Source organism: Protomyctophum bolini (assembly GCF_963924005.1).
Source record: "Protomyctophum bolini genome assembly, chromosome: 2".
Lineage (NCBI taxonomy): Eukaryota > Metazoa > Chordata > Actinopteri > Myctophiformes > Myctophidae > Protomyctophum > Protomyctophum bolini.
In genome coordinates this window covers 52,863,005-52,874,084 of record NC_137863.1, presented here as the reverse complement: position 1 = coordinate 52,874,084, position 11,080 = coordinate 52,863,005, and the positions used below count along the sequence as shown (strand labels likewise).

The 11,080-nt window shown below is 42.9% G+C and overlaps 2 protein-coding genes across 11 annotated transcripts in view; both read right to left on the bottom strand.

The window, feature by feature from the left end:
- Window positions 1–200: 200 nt before the first annotated feature.
- LOC308327144 (ras-related protein Rap-1A-like) overlaps window positions 201–11,080 on the bottom strand; it is a 32,401-nt gene continuing 21,521 nt past the window's right edge. For 9 of the 10 annotated variants that reach the window (XM_080780336.1, XM_080780338.1, XM_080780339.1 and 6 more), the window contains exons 7-8: window positions 10,625–10,758; window positions 201–902 (exon numbers count right to left, since the gene is read on the bottom strand). In XM_080780336.1, coding sequence (XP_080636462.1) covers window positions 10,669–10,758 — 90 coding nt within the window. In that variant the 3' untranslated portion in view covers window positions 201–902; window positions 10,625–10,668. Of the gene's footprint in view, window positions 944–10,624; window positions 10,759–11,080 lie in introns of all 10 variants that reach the window. The other variant, XM_080780337.1, reaches the window with a different exon arrangement.
- Window positions 8,184–11,080, bottom strand: part of shisa4 (shisa family member 4) — a 64,557-nt gene continuing 61,660 nt past the window's right edge. Inside the window, exon 6 of the transcript XR_013965161.1 lies at window positions 8,184–8,203. The gene's annotated coding sequence lies outside the window, so the exon portion shown is untranslated. The remainder of the gene's footprint in view (window positions 8,204–11,080) is intronic.

Genomic DNA, 11,080 nt, shown 5'->3' with positions numbered 1-11,080 from the left:
GCAAAAAAAAAAAATGGCATTAGAATATATTATGGGAGCTATGAATTCCCAGTGACCGAGTATAAAATTAAGTCACATCAGAGAGAGAGATATCTGCAGAAGAGAAAAGTCCATGAATAGAACAGGGCGAAATGAAACATCCTTTGTGGTTCTGGATCTATCACCATCGACATGACAGACATAGAGGATAGGTGTATGGCTATAAAAAAAAAGAAAAGTTCTCACGTTGCCACTTGGTTTCACTTGAAAACATTTACGCTTTAATAACAAATGTGTTTCTTTTTTTCATGCTCATTTCAAATATTTATAATCATACAACTAAAAAAAAAGAAAAGGGCTCAACTTCCATGTCTTTCAAATACACTAATAATATTGCGAAGATGAAAAAAAGACTGAATTGTGAAGTTTATTTCTCCACCTTAACATTAATTCATTCCTGTCACACTCTTGGGAGGAAAACGAAAAACACAAGTTAAGGGGGCTGCTCTCTGGACAGATTGGCAGATAATAATGGGACACATTTTTGTTTCTACCATCAGAGGCGTTTTGTCAAGCTTTTATCATCATCATCATCATCATGATCAGAGTTCGTTCGTTGTGGTGGAGTTTGTTTGTGTGCGGATTGTCCATTCAGACTCTCACTGATACAGAAGACACCGAGGACTGCCCTCAGAGGTTGAGAGACCAGAGTCTTCTCTCTCTCTCTCTCATTCGCTCTTTCTTTCTCTCTCAAGTAGATCATCCTCATCTTCAACAGGAGCACATCGGTCAGCCGGATCACCGTTTTATGGCTGATGGCAGCAGGCGGGCGGGCGGGCGGGGGGGGGGGGGGAGGGGGTCGTGGGGTACTGTCGGAATGCTGGCACGTTCCAATCAGGGCAACAGTTCTTCATTACAGCATTCTGAAGAGGAAAAGACAAGACAGGACATTCATTACAGCATTCTGAAGAGGAAAAGACAAGACAGGACATTCACAGGACGTTTCAACTCCTTGGGACTCCTGGTACGGCTGGGGTTTTCCACAGTGTTTCGTCGACTAAAACTAAGACGAAAAGTGTTCGTCGACTACCTTTTTCCACTGTCGAAAACTAAATGGAAACTAAATGAAAGCTAAGCTACGATGACTAAAACTAAGACTAAATATACTGACAATTTCGTCAACAAATAAAAACTAGACTAAAAAGTTAGGAAGGGACTAGTCACTAGTCCCTTCCTAACTAAAACACTAAAACATTCCAGGTGACTAAAACTAAATGAAAACTATTCAAAAGACCAAAACTAAAATCTAAATGTGCTGCCAAAAGAAAAACACTGGTTTTCCATCCTACCAAGTTATGTCTAACTGGTGACAACACCGTCCAACATTACAACTAAGGACAAACACAATATTAACCACCCGGTAACTGCTAAAAGAAAAAGAAAAATTCCATACATGAATCCTCACTGAATCATCACTAAATTAGCATACATGTGTTATCCATGGACGCCCTCTTGTGGCCATTTAGAAACATTGACTGCAGCCCCGCACCAAGTTTTCCCAACCTCTCCCTGAATGACCACACACACACACACACACACACACACACACACCCACGTCTCCAGTTCTGACAAGCCAATGACGACACCGCCTCCTCCTCCCACATCGTAGGTCCCCGTCTGCAGTGGTGGAAAGTACTTTTACTTAAGTACTGTATTTAAGTACAATTTTGAGGTATTTGTACTTTACTCGAGCATTTACAATTTTCTGTACTTTTACTTCTGTTCCACTACACCTCAGAGCCAAATTTTTTACTTTTACTCCTTTACTTACTAGTTGCTTTGGCGATTTAAAAAACATACATTAACCACTTCAACCCTATACATTTCGGGCATTTTAAAATAGCCGAGCTTGTGGATCGGCTATTTTCCAATCGATTTTGAACTTGTGAAATGACACATTCTGCACAATGACTTTTACTTTTAGTACTTTGAGTACATTTTGACGCCGATACTTTTACTTAGAAGTAGTTCTACATTGCAGTATTGGTACTTTTACTTACGTAAAACAATCGAGTACTTTTTTCCCCACCACTGCCCGTCTGAGAGGGAGGACTAATGGCCAGCTGCGAATGAGGTAACCCCGGGGGTGGGAGTCCAGAGACAGTCACTCCCTTCTCCCCAACAGACACGTCCAGAGAGTTGAGCCAAAATCAACCGAGATGCTCATCTGATCTATGCAAAAACCACAGCCTGCTCCAAAACCCAATGACAATTGAAATGGATTCATATAGAGTTCAAATGGCCGTTCAGTACTTTCAGGCGTGGCAATGTGATATTATGACCACTCTTATATAAGTATTGATGTTGCTTTACATTGAAGCCATTTGGTAGGAGGAGAGCAGCAGAGTGCTGGGAATGGCTTAAAATCAATCGGTACATCTGATGAAATGACTTGAAGGAAGCGTGCCAACAGCAATTTCTATCATATAATCCAAGATGTATTATTACGGGCCCCGACAAGGCCGTTTACCATTCTGTAAAATCATACGACGTGCAGCACCAGATGCAGGTTGAATTACTCTGCCAGCTCTGTGCGCCATTATGACTACCTGTTCAGTCGAGTTAGAATGAAAATTATAAGGCATCAGTCTAGGGAAGGGTAGAGCGGGCCGGCGAGTTTGACACCCTCAGAGTTAGTGTCGAAGTGTCCTTGAGAAATACACTGAATCCCTAATTGCTCCTGATGTGCTGGTTGGTGCCTTGCACTGGTTTCCTCTGCCATCACTGGATGAATGTGAATGGGTGAATGTAATTCACAATCTATGTAAAGTGTACTTTTATGAATGGTAAATCGTGCATTTATATATTATAGGCCTTTTCTTTATGCAAAGTGTGACTGGGGAATGTGAATACACATTCCAGGGGCAGATGAAGTGGGACACTGTTCATGGGGTTGCAGAGCGTTAAGCCATTTTGGGCAGCAACCCCCTTTTGGTGTTTTAAGCATTGTTATACTTTAGCCATTGAAAAAATAGCAGACCTACAAGCTGCAACGGAGTGCCGCGCTATGACGTAGATTTTATTTTTGAAAAATCGTGAAAATGTGGTGCAAATCATTGAATATATATATTGAGTTTTTAACTCAAATCGTTGCTTCTGGTGAGGTCCCTGGGACAACATATTTTCAGATGGGGGGGTCGGCGGGCCAATTACATATATAATCTTGGGGGTCCTTGACATGAAAATGTTTGAGAACCACTGACATAGGTCAGGATTTAGAACACATTTGTAGAATCGTTCCCAGGTCAAAATGGGTTAAGGAAAATGACCGTCGGTCGTCAAACAACAGATCCAAGTCCCTCTTTGTTCCGTTCATGCCCACCCAACCCCCCCCCCCCCCCCCCCCCCTCCCTTTCCCCAACCTCACTTCCTGCCTCTCGCAGTTTAAATGCTGCTGTATGGTGGGGAGTGAAACAGTGGGTCTGTAATCCTATTAGTGTCAGTTCACTGGCTCGAGGGGTGGGGGCAGACACTGCCCCAGGGCATGCAGACTGAGGGGGCACACACACACACTACACCTTCTCCAACTGACCAACACAGATGGATGTGTGCCTAGGGGCTCAGTGGGTGGTTCAGGGACACTGTTTGTGGTGTGGCCAACATGGGGGCCCTCTTTGTGGCCCTGTCTATCTTACTAATCCAGTGTGTTATCACTGACTGGGACCAAAAGTCTGCTCACAAACCGATGAATGCAGGAGCAACAGTAACGCTTCTTTACAACCTTAGAACCTGTGTATTGTAACTGCGCTAGTGACGGCAAGTGAACACATGCATTTCTGGAGTCGCCGTGAATCGACAACAATGAAGGCAAATAGGCTTTTGGGATGATGTTGTGGGCCTAGTAGAGATGCGTCGGCAATAATTTATATAGAGAGAGGACGGCATGAGTGTACCGGCGATGACGTCTCCATTTTCACAGTGCATCTGTGGAGGAGGCTGGCCATCTATGAGGGTCTCAATCCCCGGGGCGGGTCATACCAAAACACTACATGGGGGACATGGGGCATTTTCACAAAATTAAACCTAAACCAAATGAGCAAACCCATGTTAACTCCACACACACGCCACACCTGCTGGACGCACAGCCAACCTCAGACTGCCGAGGCCATTTCAATGCTGCACACGCTGGACCCACATCCTGTTTTGGGCGTCCATGTTTAATGCTACATAAATAGCGTCAATGCTAGCGAGCTAAAATGAAGCCCTCCTTGCTCTAGAAAGCGCAAAGCCAAGCCCAAATAATAATAAAAAAATAGAAATCAGCGGTTTGATATCAATAATAAAGCTTATCAGACGGAACATTACGCCAGAAGCAGTTGCTGGTTGGATTCCTTCTGATGGAACGTTCCGCCACAAGTAGTTAAACCATTAAACACAATCAGTGCCGGGATTTTCTTCAAAATAAAACGCGCTAGAGTGCCAGAAGATATTGGAGATTTTACTCTGAAAAGCCCCGCCTTCCGTTCCCTCCAAATAACGGGAGGCATAATGGTGCTTGCTTGCCTCGCGATGACCACGCTAAAGTCTCTCTAGAAGCGTTAATATTCCAAACGAGAGGCTTGTTGAAGTGAGAAATGAAGACAGAAGTATGCTCGTTTGGTCAACACCGCGGAGTTCCCTAGATAAGGAGATACGAGGTAAACTGAAAATGAGTGAAAAGTTAAAAACCGTAATAATGACCCCCAGGTCCAAGACCCAGCGACACAGTCACTTGTTCGGGTTCACTAGTTTCAACGTTTGGAAACATGGAGGCCCCATGCTGCAGATCTCCAGCTGAGGTTACACACTCTCAAGATCTCATTAAGATTCCGTTAACCAATTAAAGCCCAGCGTTACCGTCCCAGGGCAAACTTTCCACATCAAGGTGCATTCCAGCTGCTTTTTATGTGCAGAGCGAACAGCACTTTCCAGCGGACTCTCGCTCTGCCTTAAATTCTTGGTCTAGAAAATGTTTGGTAAGAAATAAATGGATGCATACGTTAGATTCTTTGTTTTCTTACTAATGCAATTACATTTTAAGTCATTTCGACAGACTTTCCACACATTCCTTAAGGATTCCTGAATATGCCTCGCCTAATAAGACAATAGTTGCAGTCATGGTGATAAATCTAAATTACCCTACAGGCTTAAATAAACATATTCATTTGTGGTTTGTTATACAAGAGCAGGGATGGCTGTCAAAGAGGACTTTGCCGATGGCGATATACAGATATGTATATATATATATATATATATATATATATTCGTGAGTCATGACAGCCATGCAGTAGTTTGTCTATTACGCCAACATAAAATCATCCAGCAGTTCTGCTAGCCAATTACTACAATGTGATCGTTGGTCCATAAATGAGTCAATTACAACACAAAAGTCCCTCTGGAGAATGGCATCTAGACAATCAACTAGCCATTTAGAATGCTCATGGCTTATCATCAAGGCAGAGTAGTTGCAAAACGTCAAGCTACATCTAAAGTCAACAAATAAATTACACAATCACCATAAAACAAAAGGAGAAAGCTTTGCTGGTAGAGAATCCACCGTTTGCAAACGGTGGTTGTTTGGGGCTGTATGTGCCGACTGGGGCTCGGGTCAATGCAATTGTGTTAAGAAACAAAGTATCCAACATCTCCTTAGCAACGCTGCTTGGCAGTTATATTGAAACCCGAATACATTTTGAGAACCATTCTGACATTGGGTTAACGACGCATATTACGTTTTTGTGTTGATTTGTGTCACATACGTACAGCCGCGCACAGCTCAGTGATGTAAATGGGTTTTCAATGTAATGAGTCCCGGGATGCAGGGATGGTCTTTTAGATGAGTCCCAGGGACATTTTGAGTCCCACTTCAAAAATACGTTATTTTTACAAATTGCAGCATTTAACTCCCATTTCATTTTATATGGTTATAATGTGGTTATATTCATGTAGGAAACAGAAAAAGAAATGATTATTATAACTAAAGCTAGCAAAGTTAACTAGAATAAAAAAACAGTACAGTAGTATAGTAGTGCATCCCGTGGATGTGTCGTTGTTTTATTGCGTCCCTCAACTATGAACTGCGTATTGGGATGCAAAATGCACCCATTTTAATCTCTGGTAGCTCCAACGTCATGATCAGATATGCGGACGACATGGCAGTGATGGGCCTGATGGACGACGACGAGCTGAGGTTGGAACACGGAGACAGCGGTGCCAGGAGAACAGCCTGGTCAGGAAGACCAAGGAGCTGATCGTGGATTTCAGGAGGCCAAAGTAGTGTTGTTTTTGTCGACTACCTTTTTCCACTGACGAAAACTACATGGAAACTAAGCTATGATGACTAAAACCAAGACTAAATATACTGACAATTTCGTCAACAAATAAAAAACAGACAAAAATGGTAGGGCCTAGTGGACAAGAGATCCAGTATAAGTCATTTTACACTTTGTTGCATGCTGAGGAAAAAAAAAAAAAAAAAAAAAAAAAATCAGTCCTTACGACGGCATTAAGGCCCGCCAAAATACATTTTAGTCGAATGACATTTAGTACATTTATGACATTTAGTCGACTAAAACTAGACTAATACTAAAACATTCCAGGTGACTAAAATGTGACTGAAACTAAATGAAAACTATGACTAAAACTTGCTGCCATAAACAACACTGGGCCAGAGCACACACCTATTGTTCAAGTTACTCGGAATACACATCGTGGGACCTGAAGTGGGCCCCACACCCACACCCACACACACACACACACACGCCTGAGAGCTGACAATGAGGTTATATCTTCCCTTCTTCTCTGGAGTCCTGCCTCAAAGCAGACCAGAGGTAGAAAACTGTCGTTCCCTGTGATGTCATCGCTAGGGACACATGCATCAGTAAGCAGGAACTGGGGATGGCAATAAAGGACCAGAAAGTCTGGCGGGGCATTGTGAAATCCATGATCTCGACTGCGCTCGAAAAATGATGATGATGACGATGCCCTGAGTGTGAGAAGCAACCTCACCCTCAAAAAGCAGCACCAGACTCTTGAACAGTTTCTATTTGTCAACAATTAGACCAAGAACCAAGTCGGGTGACATTGCACAGACTGAACTGAATGCCTTGTTTTTATAGACTCCTTTATATTATACACGTAGGCTACATCAACATTTATGACCGACATTTATTTATTTATATGTATACATATTGTATGTAGATTAGTCATGTACTAAGCACTTTATGACAAGTCATCTGTGCATGTTTCAACAACGGATAGTGAGTCAGTCGGTCATGGACAGTAACTATTCTGGGTCGTAGTATAGCCTAAAGCCAAGCCCCAAAATCCTGCTTGGCCACAAGAGCTTTGCAGGCTGCTGCCGACTGTCAGACACCTAAAAATATATGGTGGGAATCAACTATATTAATCCCATTAAATCTCAGCAGTGCTGAAGTCAGCCTCAAGCAAGCGCAAGTTAGGCCATCTAAGCCATGTTGACAGTTTAACGGTAGGCTTGTTCCGATTCGTGGTCGATCGCACCGTGTGTCACCGACTGAACGGAATGACAGATCACAGCTTGTTCCTACGCTGGTATTAAAGTCATTTGACTTAAAACCTGAACAAAGATGTTATAAATAATAGAATGCACACCTTGGCCCGGGCCGGCCTAGCAGTCCGGGCACCTAGGCTACAAATGCAGCCCCGATCCTGACGACCTTTGCTGTGTGTCACTCCCCATCCCCATTAACCCATTTAGACCTGAGAACTGATTCTACAAATGTCTTCTAAATCATGACAGTTTTCAGAAAAACCCAATGTTTCTATGTCAGTGGTTCTCCAACGCGTTATGTATCCCACCGCAGTTCTAGAAAAGCCCCGCTGTGATTGGCCAGTAGTCGTTGTGATTGACAGTCCTCGTTTTTGCGACCAGTCATTAGTCCTACAACTACAACCTATCTCAAACCCTCACCCTAAACCTAACCTCCCACGGGGCAGCACACCTAAACCTAACCCTAACCCATGTCTAACCAATGACTAGTCTAAACTAAGTATGCAACCCCCTAAACCTAACCCGAACGGCCTAACGTCAGTAAAACATGTCTTCCCGGGAGCCAATCAGACACATGGTGAGGCGGGTCTACCCTAGAACGTTGGTGGGATTCATAATCACGCTTCTCTAACAACCCCATCTGAAAATATGTTGCTCCTGTGTCAATTATCTAATTTTTGATTCTGGGCTCTACACACCCTCCGCCAACCTGGGGAGAGCAACGGACTTGAACTCATGCTTCCTTCATGCATGAGTGTCCAAATCGCTCCTTACAAGCCATTTTTAATGGCCATATGAAAATATTACCCAAGCCTATTTGACGAGACTATTTGAGTAGTACACGACATGCGTTTGTTCACAGGTCAAAAAAAGAAATAAAAATAAAAATCACTGGAGAAAAATAAAAATGGAGAAGTAACTTGGACAGGATTGTGAAATGGGCGGTCAGAAATGCCCACATTGTGCATTCACAGTTTCACACCAAAGCACATTTGTCTCGCAGTCATTCACAGACTCATTCCTCCATCTGCTGAAGTCGCAACAGCACTCCAACATGAAGGTTGCTAATGACAGCACTCTGCACTGACTCAGTCAGGAATATGGGCCTTATTCACAAAACACTGGGCTGGGTTTGTGATGGTCGTCACGAGGAGGTGCAACAACAGCGGTGTTGTTTTTTTCAAGTCTCTTGAATAGTTTTCATTTAGTTTTAGTAACATTTTAGTCACCTGGAATGTTTTAGTGTTTGTCTACTTTTGGTCGACTAAATGTCATAAGATTTTAGTCGACTAAATCTGCAGTTGATTTAGTCAACTAAAATGTGTTTTGGCGGGCCTTGATGCCGTCGTAATGACTGATTTTACACTTGCTGAAAATAGCTAATACACAAGCTCACAACGCGCTGCGAGCTTGTAGATCGGCTATTTTCAGGATACAAACAAGCGTAAAATTACTTATACTGGGTCTCTTGTCCACTAGTCCATTCCTTTTTTGTCTAGTTTTTATTTGTTTGACGAAATTGTCAATACATTTAATTTTAGTTTAAGTCATCATAGCTTAGTTATTAGCTTAGTCATTTAGTTTCCATTTAGTTTTCATCAGTGGAAAAAGGTAGTCGAACCTTTTGTGTCAGTTTTAGTCAACGAAATCAACACTGAACAACAGCAGTGGTTCATGGAAACGTACGGGTCCGAACACGTTTCCTGTGGACAACAACCCTGACTCATTCAGCATCATGCGGAATTGTTCCTGGTTTAAGACAATGGCCGCGTTTACGCCGTCCAGATCACTGTGGCTACCGTGTACACACAGCACATGGGAACGGTGGTCAGATTGTTATGCTGGAGGAGTTGCGCGCACACACACACAGATTAAAATGGGTTGCATTTTTCATCTCAAAACGGTTAATAAAACAGCGACCTCTGCATCCACGGGATGCACTACTGTACTGTTTTTTATTCTAGTTTACTGTGCTAGCTTTAGTTATAATTATCATTTATTTTTCTGTTTTCTACATGAATATAACCACATTATAAACATAAAATGGAGTTAAATGCTGCAATTTGTAAAAATGGCATTATAAAAATGGGACATGGGACTCATCTAAAAGACCATCCCTGCATCAGGGGACTCATTAAAGTGAAAACCTACTTACACATTAGTGCTGCACGATTCTTGCTCAAACGTGAATCTCGATATTCCTCCACAAGACTTGAGATCACGATTCTCCCTGCTGTTTTACGACTCACTAGCTGCCTTTAGCGTAGCTACCTGTAGCAGACCCTGAGCAGACCACGTTGTTGCCGTTTTTCAAGGAGGACCCGACTAATTTGTGCCAGATCATGGAAAATGATGTAATTAAAGTACTACTAACGCACGCATTTAGATTATTATTACAAAATATACATTAACCACTTCAGTCCTATACACATTCTACAAGCACACAATGCGTCGTATTGTGAGCTTATAGATCGGCCATTTCCAAAAGATTTTTCTACATTCAAAAACTTGAAATGGAACATTCTGCACAATGAGTACTTTAACTTTTAGTGCTTTACGTACATTTTTACCCCAATACTTTTATTCCAGACTTTACTTGTAACAGAGTATTTCTATATTGCAGTATTGATCCTTTTACTTAAGTGAAAACTTTGAGTACTTTTTCCACCACTGACAGACAGACACAGACACACCTTAGACTAGAGTATATATGAATAGAGACGGCACCCGAGTTCTCATCCCATCCACTTGCATTAAGTTGCTCTAAAGCACATGTGGCGATTTCACTCCTCCTTCCGGAGTGCATTCTGGGATGGATATGCCCCAAACACATGAACGTGCTGCCGTTGACCATCATTGCATGCGTTCACATTATGAAACAGCGTTCACGTGTCATCGTGAACATGCACAATGATAGTCAACAGACCAGCGCGTTCATGTGTTTGGGCCCACGCTGCAATACCAAATTCGGCCACTATGTCCATTTCTCCTCAGGGTTTCCTCCAGGTGCCGTCTCTATTCATATATACTCTAAGAGACACACACACACAGACACACACAGAGACAGACACACACCTGGCTCAGAGCTGCTGCAGGGTAAGGGGTAGGATGGGTGTCTTTTAAAGCAGGACACAGTTGGATTTCTTTTTTGCCTTCTTCTTTTCCACTGGCGTTTTCCTATTTATCTGTCTGACCAGGTCATAGAAGATCTACAAGAAAGGGAAAATCAGAACACACATGTGATTCATGAGAGGGTTGACGCAGGTGACACCAAGGGGCAGCAGTGGCTCAGGTGTAGAGTGGCCGGTAGATCGGACGGATGGGGAAACCGTGAGGTTCCCCGTTCGATCCCTGTGGGCTCCCCCAGAGTTAGTGTCGAAGTGTCTTTGAGCAAGACGCTGAACCCCTAAATTGCTCCCGATGTGCTGGTTGGTGCCTTGCCTGGTTTCCTCCGCCATCAGTGTATGAATGTGCGTGTGAATGGGTGAAAGAAATGCACAATCTATGTAAAGTGCTTTAGGATAAAAGCAC